The sequence below is a fragment of the Microtus pennsylvanicus genome, chromosome 20, assembly GCF_037038515.1.
Source record: "Microtus pennsylvanicus isolate mMicPen1 chromosome 20, mMicPen1.hap1, whole genome shotgun sequence".
Classification (NCBI taxonomy): Eukaryota; Metazoa; Chordata; class Mammalia; order Rodentia; family Cricetidae; genus Microtus; species Microtus pennsylvanicus.
Window position 1 is genome coordinate 9164609 of NC_134598.1, and position 24563 is coordinate 9189171.

The following is a 24563-nucleotide window of genomic DNA, read 5'->3' on the forward strand; positions in this document are numbered from 1 at the left end:
CCCGATTCCATCCATCGAAGTGCGGCCTAGGGCTTTGCAGGGTTATTGCAGCGCCCAGCACTAGCTCCATCCTGTTCTCCAGGGTCCCCGGAGGTAAAGGGACTGTGTGGGCTCGCAAGGATTCCCCATTCCCCCATCTCTTCCTCAGTAGGTCCTGCTCCCCACCCCTATCCTGTCCAAGGAGCAGAGAACGGGTGTGGCATAGAGTTGCATATTTTACTTTATTTTTATTAAATTAAAAGCTACAGTCTGGCAGCAATTCCAGAACAGGGTGAGGAGGCTCCTTATAGGGGCAGGGAAGAGCGAGGGAAAGGCAGACTGACAGAGACAGACACAGGAGAGAAAGGATCCGTTAAGGTAGGACTACTGTTATCTTAACACACAGCTGGCTGGGGGAGGCAGCTAATATCAGTCCAATGAAACAGTACAGTACTGAGGGGCTGGAGCTCAAGAGACCTCCATCCTCCCTACCCAGGTCCTTTCTCAGCTTAGTCACTGGAGCACAGTACATACCAGGAGAAGCCTAGGACACTGGAGGAGCAGGGGCATAGAGTATGTATGTACACGGAGTGCAGGGAGGGGAGCCTTGGAAACCAGCCTCTGCCAGAGGGGAGTGGCTCAAAGGGCACAGAAGCACTCGGCCAATGGGGGGCAGGGGAAGGGGCTGTCCCTTTCCCCACTGAACTCCCACCCCAGTCAGACAAATCCCCTCGTGGGTGTGTGGGGGCAGAGAGAGAGGAGAAGAGAGGCTTCCATTGGATCCTAGTGAAGAGGACGGCAGGGGCCTTGGCAAGGGGGATGTCCTTCAGTCATCTGTGATACCCTTGGCTCTCAGTTCCTCTTGCACCCTGGTCAGGTAGGTGGGGTCTGGATACCCAAACCTGGGCAAAGAGAAACGAGGGTCAGAGTTAGCTGTTTGGACTAGCTCATTACTACCCACCCTCATTTCGAGAGACTCAGTAGAGGCCAAATTCAGACAGACCCGTCCCCACTTCTCCAGAACCAAGGTAAGCTAGAGTCTGCGGGGGTTTTGTGTTTTGTTTTGTTTGGTAAACTGAACACATGAGAACCAGGATGAAAACAGAATGAGGAAGTGGTGGGTAGTCTTCTCCAGTTAGGAGACTCCCAGAAGAGAGGATAGAGAACTCCCCAAAGTAGAAATGGAAAGAAGGGGAGGAGGCAGGGGGAGGGAAATGAGGAGGAGTCGCACAGCTGGGGTCCCCCTGTGCAGCTGGTCTTGTGGTGGATGTCGTTCCAAGTGATGACATTGGGTCTCCCTGTAGTCATGGATGTCCCGATAGTGAAGGTGAGACGCTGGTCAAACGCCTTTCGGAACAGGGTCAGCACCTTGTTGCCCTCGGGGCAGTCCGGGAGGTAGGCCACCCGTGTGGTACCAGGATACCGAACTCCTGGGTTCGGGTGTTCAGCCTGAGAAGAAGGGAGGCAGAGTGGGTGAAAAGCAGCTGGCGGGGGGGGGGGGGGGGTCTTAAAGGCATGGGTACCAGGCAAGGATGGCTTTGGGGCCTGGCCAGGAAGCCTGTTTCTGGACATGATTCTTACTATTAATCCCTCAGGTCTCAATTCAGGAGCAAATGGACTCTCAGAAGTGACAGAAATTACTTTCCAGATAACGCAGCAAAAATGTGACAAAAAAATTTATCTTTTGCCATTCCCTCCTCCTCTACCTAAAATACTAATGCTTCTGCCACTGTCTCATGTCTCCACTTCTGTTTCTTCCTTTCAGAGTCTCCGTCCCTCTGTGAACCAGCTGTACACGACTCTGTCCAGCAGGAAGACATTTACCTTCAACTGTCACCAAGCTTTTATTGTCTCATAATTCAGAACACAGTAGCACCCCAGCTGTTAGGATGGCCAGGTCCCCTTCCTATTGTGCCCGCCTGTACCTGGGTCACCAACTCCAGAGACGTTCCCTCGGTCAAGACTATGGGTCATATCCTCACAAGTCAGGTTACAAGTGTTCAAGCCTTTCTGTCATACCTGGTTTTCAGGGTTTTGTTTTATTTCCTTGTTTGATTTGGTTTTGTTAGGGGCAGGGATTGAACTCAGGGCTCCCCATATGCTAGACATGTGCGCTACCACTGAGTTACACTCTAGCCCTCATACTTAAGTTTTACATATGCCTTTGGGTCATGATGATAAAAAAGCTGGCCCTCAAGGAGACACCCCCTCCCCAGCTCCAGAGCACCAATTCCTAAGGCATGCTGGGGGATAGCAAGAGTTCGCCATGTCTAACAACCTACTTCCCACATCACCTATTTCTTCTTACCCCCTGGACACCGGGCGGGAAGACATACTGGATGACAATGGTGCCGTACTTCTCATAGCTGGGTAGCAGGAGGGTGGCATCCTTGGAGACCAGCATCCGCCCATTCTGGGGCTGGTTGCCCACCAGCTGCCCATAGAATCGGCCACACATGGGGCAGGCTTTTTTCACCTGCAGGGCCCGCGTGATGCAGCCCTCACAGAAAGAGTGCCGGCACTTCTCCAATGTCTTGGCATTCTGGATCTCCCCCAGGCAGATGGGGCAGGTGCTTTCCTGTTCTTCAGCCTCCTCCCGAAGACGAGGAGGAAGTGGAGGGGGCAGGGGAGGAGGAGGAGGGGGGAGCCCTCTTGCTCCTGGGGGCAGGAGTGGGGCTGCTCGAAGAGGAGGTGGACCTGGGCGGTGCAGCTCAGGGTGCTCCCCACCACCCCCCAAAGCCAGGCAGCCCATGAGCTCCCCCTGCCTCTGAGCTTTCTTGAGCTCTTTCTCAGCCTCTTTCAGTAGCCCCTTGAGAGCCTTCCGGGCCAGGTAGAGCCCATTGGGAGGGGCTGGGGGAGGACCCTGTGGGGAAAGCTGGAGCACGTAGATGTCAGAAGTCTCGCCATCTATGAGGATGGACACTCGGTGCTCCTCCCGAAGCCGGGCCAGCCGGGCTGGGGTCTCCTTGCTCAGGAAGTCCCACACAGGCTTGGAGACAGTCACTTTGTTCTTGCAGGTGCCTCCACAGGCTGCCATTCTGGACAGGACGAACGACACTGCCCCCAGGGTGAAAGGGACTCAGAGTGGGGAGTCCCCACATGACACATATAAGTGCCTCCTACTTCAGGCTCCTCCCAAACCCCACATTACCTCCTGCTTTCCTCAAAGGCAACCCCCAACACCTCCTGCAAACTGGTTTTCTACCTCCCCTACTCTCCCATAGTCCCAGCACCTGCTGGGGGACAAGCCTTTCCGTTGTCAGCATTATCTAAGCCAAGCACCAACCTTGCTTGCTCCTTTCACTTCTCCCCTGCCCGCAAAAACCTGTCCCTTCCCATTCCCCCTCAGCTCTTCAAACAGGGAGGGAGACTTCCCACCCTCCCTTTCTGCTCACTTTGATCCGGAAGAGCTTAGAATTGGCATGCAGGCACACTCCTTTTCCCTGCTACTTGGAGATTGTGTGGCCTAGAGGATGAGAAAGAAAAGGAAGAAACCATGTCTCTGACCCCCACAGGCCCCCACTCAGGAGCCCTTGAAACAGGCAAGAACCTGGAGTAGGGCTCCAAGGCATGGGATTCCTTGGAACATGGGAGGAACACAAACTGAGGTTCTCTTGGGGTGCAGGTACCTGAAAGGACCATGGAAGATGGTGGCAGAAGTTTCTCCACTTCCACTTTCAGCTGACCAGAGCTGGGGACCAGGAAGGTAAAGACTTAATGATAGTATTTCCTCAGTCAACCCAGAAACAAAACACTTCTGTGTCCTCGCCTCCCTGCAGAAGGCCATGCCGAGCCACTCAGAATCACTCAGGGGACTTCAGCAGGTTAACTCCTTTTTCCCCCAGAGCAGAGAGAGACATAGTCTAGGTGCAGATAATAGCCCTCGGGGTGAAGGTCGTAGTTGCCTCCTCCCTCAGATTACATTGACAGAAATATTTCCTACGCTCCTCGGCTCATTTCTTTACTCTGCATTCTCAAATAATTCAAGTCCCTGTTGTTGACGGGGACCTTTCCTTGAGAGCCGAAGTCTGTTAGCGGTGCCAGCAAAGTGATAGCGGTCCCTGCAATAACAAGTTCTCACTGTCACCTTTAAACCCAGTGCTGTTGTCAGCTCTTGGGTCTGCATTTAGGAGGGGCGGGTCTCAAGCAGGAGCTCAGCTAGAGGGACCCCACGCTTCCCCGAGTCCTGTCACATTCAGCTCCGGGGCTGTTCCCACAACACAAAGTGCAGCTCAATTAGGAAGAGGGGGCCATTAACGTGACCTCAATTCCTTGACTCATCCAAAGAAGAAGCCGCTGTCCGTTTGTGCCTCCATCCTAAGGCCCTTAAGAGGAAACCCCCGAATCCCAGCCCGCATGGTTGTGCACGGTGAAATGCCCCCACCCCAGCAGAGAGGACCCAGGATCTAGGTGTCCTAGCTCCAAAAGCCCTGCTGGCACAGCACAGGGAGGCGGGGCCACAGTTCAGTCTGGTCTAGCATTCCTCTGGGGCAAACCAGGCCGGACACGAGACCCGTCTCTCCTGCCAGACAGCGGCCACCAGCAGGGACGGCGAGGAAGGGCAAGGGTCCCCTGGGGGTGTCCACCGAGGCACCCCCGCCCTTCTCCCCCCAGGCCTACCCCCAGACCCATCCAACCCGAAACCGACTCCCGCATTCCTACTCGAGGAAGCCCCGAGTCCCCGCGCTGGGTGAGGGCGTGTGTCCACCCGACTGCGGCCCTCCGAACCCCCGAATGGAGGCCGGGGCTGGAGGTGCCGGCAGGACGATGGGCCCAGCCCCGGCGCCGCCAGCTCCCGGCGCCGCGCGCGCCCGGGGGGTCGAAGGCGGAGGAGGGGGCGGAGGGAAGCGGGGGGCTTGTGCGGCTGCGGGCCGGGCTTGGGGGGCACGCGGTGGGTGTGGGGGCGCCGGGCTCACCTACCTCCCGTCAGCGCCGCCATTGCGGGTCACATGACTGAGGCTGTTGCTGGGATGACGGTCCGGGCCTTAGCAACAAGGGGCGGGGGAAGACCCCGAGAGGGTGGAAGGGGATGCCGGGGTGCAGGCTGAGCGAGAGGAGGGAGGACAGCACCCTCTCCCCTCGGCGGGTGATAGTTACCGTTTCCTTTGACCCCTCCTGCCAGGGAGCCCCTGCCTCTCTGCCCCAGAACAAAAATGGAGGAGCAGATCCAGTCTTCGGAGGGAGGGGTGGCGTCATGTAACCGAGGGTAGGAGGTTAAATCCCTGAGAAACGCCACTCTTTTGGCGTCCCCCCTCCCGGAGGAGCCCTCTCCCCTTTCCTTTCCCAGTCAGCTGCGTGGCACCTCTGGGAACTGGTAGTGGATGGGTGCGTGAGCGGTGCCGGCGGGTGTATGGATTTGGAGGGGAGGGCGATCTGTAAGAGCTTTAGAGGAAAGATGTTGGATGGGAAGAGTTTTAGTAAAAAGAAAACATTGGTACTACACAATAAACCCTGTGACTAAACTATTTCCATCCCTCCCTCAACTCTGCCTCCTTCTAGAGCGTTACCTCCGGTGACCCCCCACAGCCTGTTGCCAGATGGGGACTGGTGACTAGTTTTCCACAAATAGAGACACAGGTTGGTACAAAATGCGAAGTGAACAGTTTCTTAATTAAAAAAAAAATGGCTTGGGGTGGTGTTGGTGTCAAGTACGTGGCTCAAATAGAGTTAAAAATTCCCAAAGAAAAAAACCTCTGCTCTGCTCCACTTCCCAGCAGAACAGTCTCCGCCTCCTGCAACTCGCTTCCCTGGGGCCACATCAAGCCAGGTTTTTCCACCAGCCAAAAGACCTCAGCCAAGACGTACTGAATCTCCCAGACCAGCAACAACCACGTCATCCACCCCTTTCCATCCCCTCCCCCATGAACTAGAGGACTGGTCACTCCTTCACTTTCCCAGGACCCTGCTGTACTCTCCCTGCCCTCTAAGTACACAGCTTTCCCAGGAAGCCTGGGTGAGCAGAGAATTGCTTCCCAAATAGCTGGTACGAAGTTAGGAGATGGAGTAATCAGAGCCCTGGGGAAGAGAGCCGCATCATCTCCATCCTAGACACCACTACTTCTCAATCACCACGAAGTTGAGTAATGTGTCCCACTCCCGTGTCTCCACTCCTCCACACCTCTAAATCCACAGCCACTTAGAAACCTCCCACAAACCCGGGAGCCCAATAACACCTTGAAGACCAATACTTTATTTTTTGGGTTTGTTTTTGTTTTTCAAGACAAGGTTTCTCTGTAGCTTTGGGGCCTGTCCTCTTGTAGACCAGGTTGGCCTCGAAATCACAGAGATCCACCTGCCTTCTGCCTCCTGAGTGCTGGGATTGGGTGTGTGCCACCAACCCATGGCCATTCCTCAGCGTTTTCAAAGGGAAAAAAATTTTCTGTGAATGATTAGGATTGAATAATTTATTTTATTGTGATATTGGGAGTAAATACAGATATTTTATTAATAAAATAAAAATGATGGAAAACAAGCAATAATTGAAGATGACCACACTGCCCATAATACACAACCTCAAGGTTAGAGAATCCAGTTCTAAAGAACGGCTGCTGGTGTCACAGGGCTTTATTGCATCGACAGGGGAAAGGGTGACTGTGGGCTGGAAGAGGTCCAGCAGGTAGGTCCCTCCCACCCGACTGGGCATTCCTTTTGCTGCCTACTTTGGTGTAAAGGAGAAAGGGGAGCTTCTCCCTGAGGACCTTCATGGCTTATGAGACTGACTGGTCAGGCCAGCTACACAGCACTGTCCACCCCTACCCCCACCCATAGAGTGTGGAGGTCTGTCTTGGTTCCGAAGGCTCTGGGCAGAGACAAAGACAATCTATCTCATCATCTTTTTCCCCAAGACAGTCTCCTGTATCCTTGGCTGGCCTCAGCCAAGCTATGCTGCTGGGGATGACCTTGAATACCTGATCCCCCTTGCCTTCACCTCCCAGGGCTAAGATTATAGGTGTGCACCACCACACCTGGTTTACAAGGCTGGGGATGGAACCCAGAGCTTTGTACATGCTAGGCAAGCACTCTACCAACTGAGTTATAATCTCCAGTGCTCAAACCCATATATATATATATTTTTTTAGTTTTCCTGAGACCATGTCTCACTCTGTAGCCCAGGCTGCCCACGCTAGCCTTGAACTCTCACTAACTCTGCCACAGCCTCCTGAGTGCTGGGTTGTACGGGCATGAGCTGCCATGCCAGAGCTCCTCTCCATTCTGAGGATATCACGCACTAACTCAGCTATCTTTGGAAGGGACTGGGTGATTGAGTTATGGCTCTGACTCCTCTCTGGGGGTGGGAAGTGAAGATGACAAAGAGGCCATCTGTCCCCTGGGAGACACATTAGCAGTGAAAGATGGGGCAGAAGGGAACAGAATAACAAATCCAACTAGAGAGAGTGTTTGAGAAGAGGGGACAAAGTGTGCTAGGTCCCTATGTCCAGGGACTGGGGATGCTCCCATACTCAAGATGTCTAACCTCTTGAAATTATGGAAATTCCTACATGGAGCTAGAAAGGGACCTTGGGAGTAACTGGACAGGAAGAAGGAAAACTTCAATAGGGAATGAACCTTGCACTCGGACCTGTCCGCCCAGCCTCCGATGCCCCCCCCCTCCGAAGGCTCCACCCCCAGAGAAGGTGCAAGGTTCCTGGAGGTGCAGCAGCAGAGGCCCCACACCTGCCCCTAGTTTTGGGCACTGCTGGCCACGTACATGGGTACAGGTCACAGTGGGGTGGGGTGGAGGAAGAAAATGAGCAGCAGTCGGTGATGACAGGGAACCGGCTCCATTCTCTGTATAGTCACAAAAGTCCACTTAGGTCCTGCCTCTGTGAGGTGCCAGCCTGCTGACCACTGCCCACCTCACCTCCAGGCCAGGTTGTCCATGTGTGAATGCCTGCACCCACATCTGAAGTTTCCTGAAAGCCCTCCATTCCGGGGCCTACAGGAAGGAAGCATGCCACAAAGAGCCCTATAAAGGTATCAGCAAAATCCTGACATTCAGTTTCTTCCACCCAGCAAAGTGCGTCCACGTAGTTGCTTGAGTCACGTCCACTGTCCAGTCAGGTCCCGAGGATGGCAAACAACCCCTACCCCCAGCTCCTCCTATTTCATAGAAACAAGATACTTTTCAAAGATCAAGGCACTTAGGAGAGTCACAACAACACTCTAATGAAGCAAGAGGACTTACTGGGAGCAGGGAGAGCGGGCAGGAAAGCAGATAAGGGAGAAAGGAGAGTGTATTTCTCGGGCAGGAAAAGCCTATCCGCCAAGATGGAATGATTTGGATGGAAGGAGCCTGCAGCCTGAATTTAGCAAAGAAGAGAAGGAGTAGTAGCCAAATTCAGCTCCCCCAAGACTCTCAGAACCCGCCACCTTCAACATAAAGCAGCAAATACCACGGAGTCAGGCAGGCTCTTAGGCAAAGATGTTGGCAATAAAATCCAGGAATCGCTTAGCATACTGCTCAGGATGGACAGTCGAGATCTCTGCCCCCGCCTGTGAGAAGAAATAAGAAACAATATGTGAGGTGCCCGCCACCTTCCCCACTTCCATCCTCCTTCAGCTGCTGCTCTGACACCAGAGGCTCTCTTTCCAGAGTCAGGCCAAGAAAGGAAAGGCTTAAGGGAACTCTCACCCCATGCTTGACAGTTTTGGCTGCATGAGCCGCTTTCTTCTTGGCATCATACTGTGTTAGAATGTCAATGAGACCCATGAAATACACCTCCTTCTGGGGGGCCCCTGGGGAGAGAGAAGCAATGAAGACAGGGGTCAATGAGACCCATGAAATACACCTCCTTCTGGGGGGCCCCGGGGAGAGAGAAGCAATGAAGACAGGGGTCAATGAGACCTATGAAATACACCTCCTTCTGGGGGCCCCAGGGAGAGAGAAAGCAATGAGGACAGGGCACAGACAGTCCAATTCCTTTCCCCCTGGAGCCAGTTTTGTTGTGAAAAGCTAATTAGCTTCTCCATCCACCACCCTGGTCTCTGTCCCCCAAGGACTCCCACCATCCCCTTAACATTTCCAGGGTCTCTCTCACCCTCAGCACTCCGGATGGCATAGACATCGATGAAGGACTCAAACTCTCCTGGGCCCAGGGGCCGGTGGGAATGGATGTAGCCTCCAATGCCCTCAGGGGAGGTGCCATAGGAGCCCACCAGAGCAGGAGGTCCAGCCAGGTTACAGTCTCCATCCCACTCTGACTCGTCCTCCCGTGCGGGCCCCTCCTCCTCTGGCTCAGAGCCCCGGATGATGTCGTGGATGCCCAGCAGAAGGCTGTAGTCCATGATCTTCAGCTGCACTAGAAACTGAGACCCACGAACCGATCAGAAACCCCAGATTTCCCACCCAGCTCCAGCTACCACCCACATGTGTCCTTCCTTGGATCTTTGGGCCCCCCTGGGAAAGGAGCGTACAAAGTGAGGTCAGGGAACACCACCACGAATTCGTGCCCCATCCCACTCACTGCCCCACCACTAGGGATTTTTCCTATTTCATCCGCAACCTTCCATTCAGAGAACCCAAAAATAAAGTCAAGAAAAACCTTGTACTATGAATGGAAGACAAAAACAATAGGCATTTCTTCTTCTTCTACTAAGTAAGGCACTTGGAAGCACCCCAATCCTTACCTCCACATCGCGCTTCAGCTTCTCCAGAAATACTTTCTTCTCTTCTTCACCAATATACACTTTCTGGTTCTTGTTGAGGAAGTCCATATCCTTAAGAGTAGGCAGTTCTTTAACCTAGAAGAGAGAATATACCTCTTACCCAAGGTCTCAGAGAACCCTGCCCCACCCAGGCCTCTCTCGCTCAGAGGCTTAGCCTGGACTCCGCCATCACGCCCACCACTATCTGCTCGTGGACTGCAGTCAATACCCTCCAGACTGACTTTTCTTCCTCCTTCTTCAGTAAAGACAGCTACTTGAGCACAAGAGCTCAGAGTGAGAGAGGGAGATTTTGCCCTTCACACCTGGTACCCCCATCCCCGAACCTTCAACACAGAATAGGCAATGTTAGCTGTGAGCCACCCCTGCTGCTCCCCAGATCAGTAGTTCAGTATCTCTTTTCCTTCCAGCAGTTTAAGGTAAGGTAAGAACAAACAGCTGGCGACCTGTATTCATCAGGACAACTGCCTCTTTATCTGACCCACCCCTATCCAGTGTCACCTACACAGAATATTACCTTTTCCTTATCGCTGGCTTCCCTGGACACTAGCGAGCCCTGAGGAGAGAGAGACCACAGACTTAGAAGTCCCTAAGGTGAGCAGTCAAACCTACGTCACTCCTTTAGCAGCAGTCACCAGTGCCCTCCCAACTCTTCCCGCATCCTCAGGCCAAGAGTAGCCTTTCCTTTAGCCCAGGTTATCCTGTTCTTACCTTGAGGTCATACTTCCTGTGCACAGGAAGACGATGACTAAACATATTTCGCATGACAAGCATGTAGCTGTCCTCATTTTCTACACTGACTCGGTACATGCCCAGGAACTGGGGCAGAAGCGTGTTGCCATGACACTTCACTATGTACTAGGGAAGAAAACGAGAGGAAGGAATAAGGACAGATGCTAGGACACACAAACAGCTCAGGGACAGGAATCTAAGCACGGCAACTCCCTAAAAATGGTCCTGGTCACCCAGCCTCTGAAGCCCTGCCTGATTTCTTCTATTTACAATTCTCTCGTAGTTTTAAAGCACATTTCACCTCTGCTGTTGGACATGAGTCTCAGGCTGGGGTGGGTCTGTCTCCAGCTTCTGAGCATTATGATTATAGGAATGAGCCGCTTTGCCTGGTTACATTTATCGTTTTTCAAGAGGAAGGTAGACATTGTTACTCTTTTTTTTTCTCAAGATTTACCACTTTTGGGAGATTCTTTTTTAATAACTCATTTAAATTTATTTTATGTGCCTTGGTGTGAAGGTGTCAGATCTCCTGGAGCTGGAGTTACAGACAGTTGTAAGCTGCCATGTGGGTGCTGGGAATTGAACCACTGTCCTCTAGGAGAACAGCTAAGTGCTCCTGACTGCTGAGCTGTCTCTCCAGCCCCCCAGGTATTGTTATTCTTATTTTATTTATTTTTTTATTTTTTTTATTTTTTTTTTTTTTAGTTTTTTGAGACAGGGTTTCTCAGTGGCTTTGGAGCCTGTCCTGGAACTAGCTCTGTAGACCAGGCTGGTCTCGAACTCACAGAGATCCGCCTGCCTCTGCCTCCCGAGTGCTGGGATTAAAGGCGTGCGCCACCATCACCCGGCTGTTATTCTTATTTTAGACACTGTGTAAGTGTCACAGAACCAGAATTAAACTTAGATTATAGATGAAATGATTTTATTTAAACCAATGCTTCTTGGTGGGCTAGGTTCCTATAACATGTCTACAAGGAGACTTGCAATTAATTCTGATTTTTTTTTTAAAAAATAAACACTTCTTTTTTTTTTTTGGTTTTTTGAAATATGGTTTCAATACTCTGGCTGTTTTGGAACTCGCTGTGTAGATCAAGCTGGCCTCAAACTCACAGATCTGTTTTGAACTCAAAGATGCTGAGATTAGCTGGGCGGTGGTGGCACACTCAGGAGCAGAGGCAGGCGGATCTCTTTGAGTTCGAGGCCAGCCTGGCCTACAAGAACTAGTTCCAGGAAAGGCTCCAAAGCTACAGAGAAACCTTGTCTTGAAAAACCAAAAAGAAAAATAAAAGATGCTGAGATTTAAGGCACGCGCCATCACATGCTTTACTTTTCTATTTCTGTGTCTGCATGAATGCCCCAGGAGGCCAAGAAACCCCTTGGAACTAGAGTTACAGACAGCTGTGAGCCACTTGCCATAACCAGAGTTCAGATGCGCTGGGGGAACAGGAAGTGCTCTTCCCCAGTGAGCCATCTCTCCAGAACATTTTTGTTTTGTTTCCTAAGTCAAGTCAGATGTCACCAGGCTGGCCTCAAGTAAGCTGACCTTAAACACTTGAGGTGAAGAGATGGATCTTCAAGAGGACCAGGGTTCAATTCCCAGCACCCACATGGTGGTTCACAACCACCTGTAAGACCCCTATAAGGTTCCAGGGGATCAAAAGGTCTTTTATGGCCTCTTTAGGCATCAGGTATATATTTGGTACACAAATACACATGGAAGCAAAACACCCATACACATAAGATACAACAATAAATTATTAGTAATTGTTAAATTACTAAACTGAAATAAGCACTTGGTCCTCCCCTCTCTGGTGTGGGAAGTCCTTTTGTGTATGTGTTGCTTTTATTGGTTAATAAAGAAGCTGCTTTCGGCCAATGGCTTAACAGAATATAGCCAGGCTGGAAGAGATACACAGAGAGTAGGCAGAGTCAGAGAGAAGCCATGTAGCTCTGGACAGAACTTTACCTGTACCACAGCCACATGGTGATATACAGATTAATAGAAGTGGATTAATTTATAAGAGCTAGTTAGCAATATGCTTAAGTGACTGACAAGCAGTGATTTAAATAATATAGTTTCTGTGTGATTATTTTGAGTCAGGGAAGTTGGGAAACTAACAAGCAGCCTCTCCATCCTCTAAGGCTGGTATTATAGGAACCAGGTTTGCAATTTGAATTCTTTGATTTTCTTTCTGACACAGGATCTCAGGTAGCCCAGGCTGGTCTCAAACTTACTATATAGTCAAGGATAACCTTGAAATTCTGAACCTCCCGCCTCCACCTCCTGAATGCCAGGATGACAGGCATGCGCCACTCTGCCTGGTTTATATGGTGCTGGTTTTTGTGCACACCAGGCAAATGCTACACCAGATAAACTACATTTAAAGCCCACAGTTTAAATTCGTCATCTGGGTTTGGTGCTACATGCCTGCAATTCCAGAATGTGGGGGGTTGAGGAGAGAGGGGTATAAATTTAAGGCCATCCTGAAAACCCATCTCAATAGAAGAGAAGCTGTACTTCAGGGCCAGAAGTATAGCTGAGTGGTACAGTACCTGGTTCTGTGTTTGTCCCCTAGTTAAAGCACACTTCTTGGGCTGGAGCTAGAGCTCAGCCAGCAGAGGGCTGGTGTGGTGCTCACATCCTACAGTTCCAGCAATGGAGGTGGAATCCAGAGGATCAGTGTCATCCTCAGCTACACGGTTCAGAGCCACCCTGGGGAACACGGGACCCTGTCCCAAACTAAACAAAACCTCTCTCTGCCTTAAAAGATAACCTTGGAAAAGCAACCAACAGAGAGCTGCAGGGGTGGCTCAGCAATGAGGAGCACTGGCTGTTCTTCCGGAGGACCCAGGTTCGATTCCCAGAACCCGCACGGTCAGAACTCCAGTTCCAGGGGATCTGATATGATCTATTCTTCTGGCCTCCAAGGGCAGCAGGCACGCATGTGGTATATAGACATATAAGCAGGCAAAACACCCGTACACAAAATTTGTTTGTTTGGTTTTGGTTTTTCAAGACAGGGTTTCTCTGTAGCTTTGGAGCCTGTCCTGGAACTAGCTCTTGTAGACCAGGCTGGTCTCGAACTCACAGAGATCCACGTGTCTCTGCCTCCCGAGTGCTGGGGTTAAAGGCGTGCGCCACCACCGCCTGTGTCACAAAAATTTTTTATTTAAAAAAATCAGAAGCAATAAATAAGCCCTTACTCATGGAAATACCCTAAATTGCTGAAATCCAATTCAACCCTCAACTCTTTAGCTGTCTGCTCCGGCGGGGATTATTCCAGCTGTGGACCCGATCCTCAGCCTCTCCTTTACCCTCTCTCCTCTGGAGGCCTCCTGTCCTTAAATCCTTTCTGGTTGTACTCGGGGCATTAATAACCAACACTGCCCACCCACACTTTAAATCCACAGTGCCCACCCCCACTTAGTCTCCTTCATGGGCACTTTACTTGTCCCTTAAAATTTGTATTTTATTTTATATTTATGTATTTTTGGTTTCTATTTATTTATTTGTTGTTTGTTTGTTTTGTGTACAGTAGTCTCAGAATTTTGTCTGCATGTATGCCTGCAGGCCATAAGAGGGTACCATATCTCATTACATATGGTTGTGAGCCACCATGTGGTTGATGGGAATTGAACTCAGGACCTTTGGAAGAGCAGGCAGTGCTCTTAACCACTGAGCCATCTCTCCAGCCCGTATTTTTGTTTTTTTTTTTTTGAGACAGGATTTCTCTGTGTAAAAGCTCTGGCTGGAACTCACTCTGTACACCAGGCTGGCTTCGAACTCTCAGAGATCCGCCTGCCTCTGCTTCCTGAGTGCTGGGATCAAAGGTGTGTGCCACCTCACCTGGAGAAAATTTGTATTTTTAAGAAAGATTTTATTTTTATTTATTTGTGTGTGTATTCTTCCCTTCAAAACCACAATGATATTAAGTGGTGATGAATGGTTTTAATGAGCACTTACTTACGTAGAACCCCTAAAATGACACCTCTAGTCTATTCTCAACTCACAGCCTAGTCATCTCATGGACATCTGAAATCAGGATGAACTGCATAAGCCACATCCAAACCCACACTATCTTCCCCAGAAGCCTGCTCCTTTCTCTGTTTCCCATTGTTGACAACAGGTGGTGCTGAGCACGGAGGCTCCTTTGCCTTGAGTCCACAGCGTCCTCAGGTGTCTCCCATGCCCCTGCATTCTCCTGCAGACGCTCCTCACTCTCTTCTCACACTAAAATCAACACCTCCACTCTCAGTGCCTCCCAGTCTCCCCTTATATGTTGTCAGAGGGACATTCTAGACGTCTTCTCTCTCTCTCTCTTCTTCTGTCTACGGTACTGAGGACAGAACGTAGGCCTCACATATTCTAGGTGTGAGCTGCACACCCAGCCCTTCATTTCTAAACACTAGACATCCCAGTTCCCAGAAAACTACCTTCAGCTAAAGCCCGAATTTCTCTGTGACTTACAGGGCCTTCCATAGTTTGGCTCTAGTTTAATTTTCCTAACATCACACATGGCCGCCGCACTAGGATTCCCGCAGTTTCCTAGCGCTGAACACTTCCACGGTTCTGTGCTTTAACAAATATACCCCCTTGCCTAGAGTGCCCTCTGCCACCTTGTCCAGTAGCTAACCTCTACTTCTAGTCACTCAAACCGGCGCTGAGGTTGGCACCACGGCTCTGCAGCTACAAGTGCTTTTGCCTAAGCCTGCCAGCTTGAACTCAATCCCTGGAGCCCAGATAATAAACGAAGAAAGCCAACTCCCTGAGCTATCTGACCTCCATAAGCACACTGTGGCATGTGTGCAGCCCCAGTAAATAATCAAATGTAAAACACACATATATTTTTATCCAGACAGGGTTTCTCTGTAGCCCTGGCTGTCCTGGAACTCACTCCATAGACCAGGATGGCCTTGAACTCAAAGATCCACCTACCTCTACCTCCTAAGTGCTGGGATTAAGGGTGTGTGCCACCACAGGTTAAAAATAAAAAGTTTAATTAAAAAAGTATCAGGGACTAGAGCAATGGCTCAGCAGTTAAGGGCACTGGCTGCTCTTGCAGAGGACCTGGGCTGATTCTGAGCACCTAAATGAGTTCCAGGAGATCTGACACTCTCTTCAGGCCTCTGAGGGCACCAGGCACACACACACACATACATGCAGGCAAAACACCCATAAGCATAAAATAATAATAAACTGAAAAAAGAATCAATCCCTGGGGGCCAGTGAGGTGGCTCCGTGGGTACAAACATGATAGCGTGGGTTTGGTCTCTGGAGCCCACATGGTGGAAGGGAGGATGGCCAACTCTACAAAGTTGTCCTCTGACCTCCAAGCTCATGTACAAAAAATAAACAAAGAAACGGTGGCTTCCGATGATGGGCGCCAAATGGGAAGGGGCACATCACGTTTTCTACTAAATCAAACACAAGCAGGCAGGAAGAGGCCCTATTAGTATTTCTGCAACTCTTAAGTTTTCACAAAGAAGATCCAGTGCTTCTGGGGGAGATGCACAGCTTGCAGGGAGGAGGAGGAAGGGGGGGGGAGGCTGACCTGGTGGTAGTTGGACAGGTTGCTGTGCATGTCCGCGATGTCCTCGCTGGACACTTCTTTGATGACTAGCGTGCGGTCATAGGAGATCAGAAATCGACCATCACTGCCTTCGCTTTCACTCGGGGGGCTGCGAGTAAGGGACACCTAGAGACAAAGAATGGCTGTAAGCACGTGCACTTCCCGCTTTCTAGAAGACAGGAGGATAATGGTCAAACAACTGCTTCTCAGAGTGGGATGAAACTCTGCAGAGGCGCCTGCCGTGATGGCTCCCAAGCCTGACGCCCACAAGGTGGAAGAACACAACCACTTCCAGAAAGGTTTTCTCCGATTCCCACAAACACACATTCACTAAAGCCACCTGTACCCACAATAAATAACTAAAATGCAGGAAATCCAGGAGAAGAGATTCAGCAGGCATTCTTAACTGTGTTACCACACATGACTGAATGAAGCTGAATGTAAAATTCTAAATGTATATATATATCTCCTGTCTCCCCAGGACAGCTCGATCCGTCTCATTACATTTTGAAAGATGCCCACGACCCCCACCCCCACGATGGTATTAACCAAGACTCTTGGTTCTCTAAACATAACTGTCCAAAAGACTCTCTAGTTGCTGGGAACTACCCTCACCCCACAACAGACTCTCTGGTTGCTAGGGACAACCCTCACCCCACAACAGGCTCTCACCAAGTAGTCCTGATCATCAATGCCAAATCGGTCGCGGAGGTTCCTGAAGACCTGGGGACAATATTCCTTGAACTTGAAATGACTGGGCAGATTTTCTCTGAAATGCAGGTGTTCAAAGTAAGAAAAAAGAATCACTCTACACTCATTGAAACTTGGCTGTTTATAAAATATTACTTTATAAACAATCGTTACAACCATCACGCTACTGCCTGATTTAATTCTCACAAAACCCTGTTACATATTTACTTAGTTAGCTATTGTCTTTATTTGGGTGGAGCGTGTGCTCAAGCGTGTGTGTGTGGGTGCACATACCTGTGTGCTCAGGTATGGAGGCCAGAGGATGATGCCCAGTGCCCTCCTCTATTGCCCCTCCCCATCTTATTGCTTTGAGATTGAACCCAAAGCCCAGCATTTCTTATAGGCTGGGCGGCCAGCAAGTTCCCAGGATCTGCTTCCCTCTGCCTTCTCCAATGCTGGGAAAATGGAAACACACAGCTACGCCCAGTTTTAAGTGAGTAACAGGGTCTCAATGCCTGCTACACAGGTGCTCTTTGCTGCTGAGCTGTCTCCCCAGCCCCAACTTTATTTATTGTCTTAGTTTTTTTGAGACAGGGTTAACCGAAATGTTATGCAACAGAGGCTGTCCTTGAATCCTAATGCTCCTGCCTCGTCTTCTCACCATCACTGGCTCCATAAGCACTTTACAGGACACACTGTTAACAATCTATAGAAAGGAAGACTGTCTCAGAGTGCCCAAGTGACCTGCCTAAGACAGGTCGTGCAGCTGATAAATAGTTTAAGAACAGGGGCTTATTGTGCATTCAAACAGTAGCATTTCTTAATGCTACTTGGTAGGAATATCCTAAAATTGGCAGTGTCTACTGATATTTCGAATGGTCATCTTGTACTAAAGGGGGATTAGAGGTCTCAATTATTTTTCACAGAATCCCTACCAGAAGGGAACGATAAAGGCAACTGAATCCGAATGTGTTTATCTGACGGAACGACCAGAAGATAAAAGGTGCACATATAAGAACGTAGGTAACTCTGGAAATATTTACATTTCAAATTTTTAAATTAATTTATTTATTTATAGGTTATTTTTAAGGCAGGTTCTCTTAGGAGTCCTTGCTGTCCTGTAGTTTGGTAGGTAGACCAGGCTGGCCTGGAACTCATAGAGATCTGCCTGCCTCTGCCTCCTGAGTGTTGGGATTAATGTACCACATGGATCTATTTATTTATTTATATGTGCTCACGTGTACGCACATGTGTGTGTGTGTTCTAGGAACTGAATTCAGGTTGTCGGGCTTGGTTAGCTACAGCCCTTACTACTTAGCTATCTGTTGGCCTTTAGATGTTTTTGTTTATTTGTTTGTTCCTCACAAAACAGAACTTTTACTTTAGAATGGATGTGAGACTATAAAACTTGCAAAAACTGTAAACTTGTAAAAATTTGACTTCTACACCTAAAATCTTCAACTCACTTAACATTTTAAAACTATTGCCTGTTCTCTCTGTGTGTGTGTGTGTGTGTGTGTGTGTGTGTGTGTGTGTGTGTGTGTGTGTGTTTGAGGAAGAGTCTCACTGTGTCACAGAGCTCTGCCTGCCTCTTTTTCCTGAGTGCTGAAATCAAAGGCGTACTCCACCAGGCCTGGGTCCTGTCTAGTTTGTGTGAGTGTGGGTACATGTGTGCCACAAAGCTCATGACGTCAGCGGGCAGCCTGTGCGTCACTTCTCTCCTCCCACCAGGTGGGTTCCAGATGCTGAACTCTTTTTTTTTTAATTTATTTCTTTATTATGTATACAGTATTCTCAGTCTGCATGTATGCCTGCAGGCCAGAAGAGGGCACCAGATCTCATTACAGATGGTTGTGAGCCATCATGCAGTTGCTGGGAATTGAACTCAGGACCTTTGGAAGAGCAAGCAGTGCTCTTGACCACTGAGCCATCTCTCCAGGATATTGAATTCTTCTCCCAGGGCTTGGCAGCAGGCACCTTACCAGCTGAGCCATCCCATTGACCCCCTGCCATTCTAAATTTCCCCGAGAAGGGTGAAGACCACTGACCTGTGGAAGAGGTGATTGTTGACCTTGATCTTGGAGCTAGCCTTAAAGTCATCTGGCAATAACATCACCGGAGGAGGCACCTGGCTGAGCTCATTGATCTGAGGAGCCAAAGCACAAGGAGGGAGGCGGTGAGACGCTGGGCCTAGGCCAGAGTCAAGAGCGAGCAGCTCAGACCTCATTCCTAACAGCCTAGACGTCGGCTGCCCGAGTACAGACACCAGCCACCCTCACCGGGCTCCTCACACCCCCACCCCCAAGGAACTTCATGCTCACAACAACCACTTTATATCCTGCAAGCCCTGCAAGCAATCAGGACTATTTTTAAAGCTGTGAGAAATTCTAGAAAAAAATTCAGGGAAGAAACAAACCAAAAAAAAAACCAAGACAGTTACATGCTTTGTTAGGGGAAAGAAAAGGCGTTTAAGTGCAGAGAGTTCGTGGGACTCGGGGGGTCTCAATGGCAGGACTGAATACCTGACTATATAAAGTCCCTATACCCTGACTAACTCCTTAGAAGAAGGACATTCCAGATAGCTCTGACCCAGATCTCGGTAGTACGTGCCCACCGGCCTAGGCAGAACGTCAAGGAAGAGCTAGCTGATCTCTGAGGAGGTGAACACTGTCACAGTATACACACTCGTTAGGGGTCTGTCCCCTAAGTGGAAGTCAACCAACAAGAGGAAGGACAAAGGCAGCATCTGTCCTCAGTCCCCAGGACTTGCGGCCCGTGAATTCAGGGTAGAAACCTAGTCATTCTTTCTCCTTGGGGTTACTATGCCCCCCCCACCTGCCTCTAATAGTTCATCTGTGATGGGACTCTAATCCCCAGCTTACGTAAGTCCCTCCTCCTAGCTTTGAGCTCTTCAAGGGCAAGGGCCCATCCTAACGACCCGACTTTTAGATGCTTAGCACAGTGTCTGGCACACGAACTGTTTATGAAACAGATAGATGAACGTCTTCTCTGCCCTTCCGTGATCACTATTTAACAAAGCTAACGGTCTAACCTAAATCCCACATGCCAGAGAGCGTGCGACCGCTCTGGTCCCCGGGAGAAAGGAGGACAGGACATGTTTCTCCAGGGAAAAACGGAACAAAAAAAAGCCACTTGAGATTCCCAGCTTAAAGTCAGCGACCGCTCTTCCTGCCCCCTCCTCGCCACCTGCTAAGCAGGCTGAATCATCGCGAAGGCATATGTTCGCTCTACACACTTGAGGTACGTGTGTGCAGGCTGGGAAGTGGGGTGCTGAAGTTAAAGTATTTTACCTCAAGAGCATGAGGCGACTTACCAAAGGAAAGCCCTCCCCTGTGTGTGTTCCACAGGGATGGGAAGTCACCTGGAAGGGACCTCGAGGGAAGCAGCCCTGCTCCCATTAGCCTTACCCACAAGACATCACTGCTGAGAGAGCAGCAGAGGCAAAAGGGAGCCAACTGACCACGGGTCATGTTCTGGTTACAAATTGGCGCACGCCTTTAATCCCAGCACTCGGGAGGCAGAGGCAGGTGGATCTCTGTGAGTTCGAGGCCAGCCTGGTCTACAGAGCTAGTTCCAGGACAGGCTCCAAAAACCACAGAGAAACCCTGTCTCGAAAAAACAAAAACAAAAAACAAAAAAAACAAACAAACAAAAAAAAGAACGCGACAGTCTTGCGCACCCCCTTACACCTCCACATCCGTATCATGACTACCACTCATGATAACCAAAATAGTCGTCGTCGAGCTGAAGCCCACCACGGCCTCCTACTCCCCAGCTGAGAAAGGAGAACACCAGCTACGCTTCACTAGGAAGATACTGGACTCATCGGCCTCCTCCCCAAGCTGCATCCTTCCGAGTCCTTTTCGGGGTTCCAAAGCTCACAAATAGGACCCTAGGATCACCGCTCCTCAGCTTTTCCCTTGGTGACAATTTACTTCATCTACACCAAATATCATCATTCCATCCAACAGTGGGATACAGCTAAGACCAAATGTATATATGCGTTACGTCCTGAGTTGAGTGCATCCCCTTAGGGTCAGGGCTGGGCGGTTTCTCTGCAAAGGGCAAGCAGGGTTAGAAGATCCAAAAAAGCTCAGAGCTATCCCCAGACAAAGCCAAGGCTCGAAAGTCAAGCACTGGGGGCTAGAAAGCAAGGTGGAGAGGAAATCCAACTACTTCCTTCGCCAGGCAGTAGTACCCGACACACTTCACGCACTCTCACACCCGGACCTCACCAACAACCCTTTAGAGCCACTCCCCTTAATGTCCCTCTGGCTGGAGCCGGATTCTGGCCAGTCCCTGTAGCCTGAGGGTGAACCCGGCAGGAAGGAGTCCAAGGAACAGAGCTGGATTTCAGGTGGAGAAGATGGAACTCTAGGGGAGGAGTAAAGGACAGAGGGAGAGACAAGGGTCTACAACCAGAAGACAGCCTGAGGGACCCCGGGGGATGGTGCGCTGGGAACCGGGGCAGGGGAGAGGTGGCAGCGCGAGGAGCTTAGGACGCCGGACCCAGGTGACCCAGGTCGAGGGGCAGGAGCTGGGGTCCCGGGCCGGTTCTTACCGAGTGGGCGACGCCCCACAGGAACACGCCCACCAGCGGGTCGGCGGCCCGGAACACCTTCACTTTCTGCTGCACGAAATGCTTCTTCTTGGTTTTGGAGGCAAAGCCGAATCCTGGGCCGGGGCCTCCAGCAGCCGCGGGTGCGGTGGCGGGAGGGACGGAGGAGGACGCCATAGTCTCCCGCGCACCCGAGCGAGTGGAAGCGGGAGCCGGCCGCGACTCCGAAGCCCGACCCGGAAGCGCTGCTCACCTGCGCAGCCGTCACGTGACCGGAGGCCCGCCCCCCGGGCGCGCGGACGGGGCGGGGCGGGGCCAGAGAGGCTGGCTCCGCCCCTCGGCCGCGCGGCTGTCACCTGGCGCGAGTGCTCGCAGGGATGCGGGGTCGGCCCTCCTCGGCGCTGTGCAGACCGCGCTTCTTTCCAGTTCTGTCCAGTTTTTACTGAGTAACGTCTGCCCTGAGACGAACGCCAAAGGCGGGTCTCCTTGCTGAATCCAAGCTGGCTTCAAACTTGCTATCCCCCTGTCTCATCCTCATACCAAGGGTGGGTATCATGGAGGTGTGGGTTGATCCTCCATGAAGTTGGGGTTGCGAAAGAACAGACATGGCAAACTTAAATATATATTTTTTTAAATTATTTTCTATATATAGGTGTTTGACAGGCGATGTAAGTGCAGTGCCCGCAGAGGCCAGAGGAGGGCGTCGGATCCCCTAGAACTGGAGTTGTGGGTGGTTGCGTTCCACATGGATACTGGGAATTGAACCTGGTCCTCTGGAAGAGCATCCAGTGCTCTTAACTGCTGATTCATTTCTTCATCTGGAAATCTGAAGTTTTTCCTCATGACCCAATGTCTTTTGAATTTGTTCGTTAATTCGTCTATTCAACAAGTATTTGTTGAGGATGTAACTTGAACCCACTATCACTCTTCAGGCTGATTCTCCGCTGACTGAAGCAGAGGAAAATTCCCACGCTAGAGGAATTAAAAGTTTAAAGACACTGACTAGCCAGGAGAAGGTTGCAATATAGGGACTGTGCTAAAACTGTGTGCCGGGCAGTGCTAACCACAGAGAAGGGACCTTCCAAGAGGATCTGCCCATAGAAAACTAAGTCCAGCTGGGCAGTGGTGGCACACTCCCTTAATTCAAACACTTGGGAGCCAGAAGCAGGAAGTTTTTTGAGTTCAAGGCCAGCCTGGTCTACTGTGTGAGTTTCAGGACAGCCAGGGCTACACAGAGAAACCTTGTTTTAGAAAAACAGAGCGGGGGGCATTAAAAGCCTTCTCAGCCGAGAGCAGCACACCAGAAGCGATGCAGTTTGCTGTGTTGTCAATAGTAAAGTGACTGTCACTTCAGAACAAGTTGGGCAGACGCAGACATAAGGTTAGAGATGGGAGGTGGGCACTGGTGACACTTGGTGGTTTACGTTGCTTTGTGTTTTTTAGGATGACTCAGACATTCCAGCAGATGATGAATGCTGTAAAAATTTGTGTACTGCCAGGCGGTGGTGGCACACACCTTTAATCCCAACACTCGGGAGGAAGAGGCAGGCAGATCTCTGTGAGTTGGAGGCCAGCCTGGTCTACAAGAGCTAGTTCCAGGACAGGCTCCAAACTACAAGAACCGCTGTCTCAAAAAAAAACAAAAACAAACAAACAAAAAAGGCAAAACAAAAAAAATGTGTACTGATTATAAACTAAAGCAGTAAGGAGGGAACTGCATTTGCAGATGCACAGTTTGAGGCTGGAAGTGTCTCTCAGTGATACAGTGTTTGCCTAGCATGTGCGAGAAGTGTCTCTCAGTGATACAGTGTTTGCCTAGCATGTGCGAGACCTGGGTTCAGTCCCCAGCTCCACCATAAAGAGGCACAGGAATAAATAAATATAGCTCAAGGTTAATTTGGAAAACTCCCGGAGAATGTGAGATCTGAGGGAAAGGAGGGTGTTTGGAGTGAGTCCCCAGCTGCGGGAGGAAGCTGCAGCTGCTAACTGTTGCCCACAATGGTCAGTAAGTCCTAAACACTTGTTCTTAGACCAAAGCAAGGCTTTGTCATGCTTCTGAGCCTCACCCAGGCAAGGTTTCACCATTCCCAGGAGCCCGAGGCACTGGAGATCCTGGCGTGGTTGTGCCTGTGTCAACAACACATGTTTACTCAGAACTTTACTGTTCCCCACAGGATCCGAGGCCTTCTTACGCCTTCCTCAGGCACTAGGCACACGTGTAGTACACATACATGCAAGTAGGCTAACGCCCATGCACATGAAAGAAAGAAATCAAGAGGAAAAGGGAGAAGCTGGTGTGGCTAGGAATGGTAACAGACACTTGTAATCGCAGCGCTTGGGAGGCAGAGGCAGGAGGATCTCAACCTCAAGGTCAGTCTGAGCTACACAACAAAGCAAAAAAAAAAAAAACCGTGGCTAGGGGGACTGCAGAGCTGACCATTGGTCAAGAACACAGACTGCTCTCCCAGAGGACCCAAGTGTGTTTGGTGGCACCAAGTCAAGTATTGCACAATCACCTGTTACTCCAGCCCCAGAAGGAGCTAATGCCTCTGGCCCCTGTGGGCACCTGCATTCATGCACACACACATACACACACGTGCCCGCATGCACACACGTGCACACGCAAAGACAAATCTAAAAAAGAAATTAAAAACATGTCAGTGAAGATCATAAGGGTTGGGCAGAGGTGAGGAGGCCATGGGCAGAGACCTGGGGAGTAGAACTTTTTGGGGGGTGGTTTCGAGACAGGGTTTCTCTTTGTAGCCCTGGCTGTCCCGGAACTCACTGTGTAGATCAGGCTGGCCTCAAACTCACAGAGATCTGCCTGCCTGCTTCTGCCTCCCAAGTGCTGAGATTAGAGGTGTGCGCCACCACCACCCAGCCGGTGTTTTAACAGGAATGAGTGAAGAACTTAGCCAGGTAAGGTAGGACCAGAGCAGAGAAACACCTGTTTCACTTGGTAAACTTTAGCCTTTGGGGGGGAAATGATTTAAGCAAGGAAAGACCAGATTAGTGTGGACTGAGGAATGAACAGGAAGTGAAGAAGTAGGGACAGAAGCCAAAAACCATTAATCCCAGCGTCTGGGAGGCAGAGGCATGAAAATCGTGAGTTTTATGACACCCTGTCCCAGGAGACAGAAAGTCAGAGAGACAGAGACAGAGAGACGGGGGAGGGAAAGAGAGAGGGGAAGTACGGGAGGAAAATGGCTTGCTTCTGGAGAGGCGGCTGTAAGAAAGTAAGTTCAGCTGTATGTGTGGAACACACACCTTCAATCCCAGCACTCAGGAAGCAAAGGTAGGCGGATCTCTGAGTTCAAGTCCAGCCTGTCTACATAGTGAGTTCCAGGCCA

The 24563-nt window shown here is 50.4% G+C and overlaps 2 protein-coding genes and 1 long non-coding RNA gene across 11 annotated transcripts; 1 reads left to right on the top strand and 2 right to left on the bottom strand.

The window, feature by feature from the left end:
- Positions 1-202: 202 nt before the first annotated feature.
- On the bottom strand, positions 203-5361 carry Dtx3 (deltex E3 ubiquitin ligase 3). 4 transcript variants are annotated; one of them, XM_075954185.1, is made up of 6 exons: positions 4900-5361; positions 3609-3670; positions 3375-3445; positions 2288-3017; positions 1211-1428; positions 203-881 (listed from the first exon to the last, which is right to left on the bottom strand). In XM_075954185.1, exons 3-6 carry the CDS (start codon positions 3401-3403, stop codon positions 806-808), a joined length of 1053 nt encoding a protein of 350 aa, XP_075810300.1. In that variant the 5' UTR covers positions 3404-3445; positions 3609-3670; positions 4900-5361; the 3' UTR covers positions 203-805. The 4 variants fall into 4 exon arrangements, with proteins under 4 accessions (XP_075810300.1, XP_075810302.1, XP_075810303.1 ...); XM_075954187.1 differs by having other exon boundaries at positions 2288-3036; XM_075954188.1 differs by lacking the exon at positions 4900-5361 and adding an exon at positions 4642-4788 and having other exon boundaries at positions 2288-3036.
- On the top strand, positions 4482-6444 carry LOC142838640 (uncharacterized). Of its 2 annotated transcripts, none has more exons than XR_012908605.1 (3): positions 4482-4669; positions 5479-5556; positions 5694-6444. It is a non-coding gene; the product is annotated as an uncharacterized LOC142838640 (long non-coding RNA). The 2 variants fall into 2 exon arrangements; XR_012908604.1 differs by having other exon boundaries at positions 4538-4669; positions 5697-5828.
- Positions 6369-21476, bottom strand: Pip4k2c (phosphatidylinositol-5-phosphate 4-kinase type 2 gamma). 5 transcript variants are annotated; one of them, XR_012908603.1, is made up of 11 exons: positions 21217-21476; positions 18683-18780; positions 16617-16713; positions 15927-16070; positions 10354-10500; positions 10160-10198; positions 9607-9720; positions 9018-9285; positions 8612-8715; positions 8165-8472; positions 6369-8079 (listed from the first exon to the last, which is right to left on the bottom strand). XR_012908603.1 is itself a non-coding variant. In XM_075954181.1 (11 exons), exons 1-10 carry the CDS (start codon positions 21388-21390, stop codon positions 8392-8394), a joined length of 1266 nt encoding a protein of 421 aa, XP_075810296.1. In that variant the 5' UTR covers positions 21391-21476; the 3' UTR covers positions 6369-8079; positions 8373-8391. The 5 variants fall into 5 exon arrangements, 4 of the variants coding, with proteins under 4 accessions (XP_075810296.1, XP_075810299.1, XP_075810295.1 ...); XM_075954181.1 differs by having other exon boundaries at positions 8373-8472; XM_075954184.1 differs by adding an exon at positions 20891-21029 and having other exon boundaries at positions 6369-8472; positions 21217-21451.
- Between the last annotated feature and the right edge of the window lie 3087 nt (positions 21477-24563).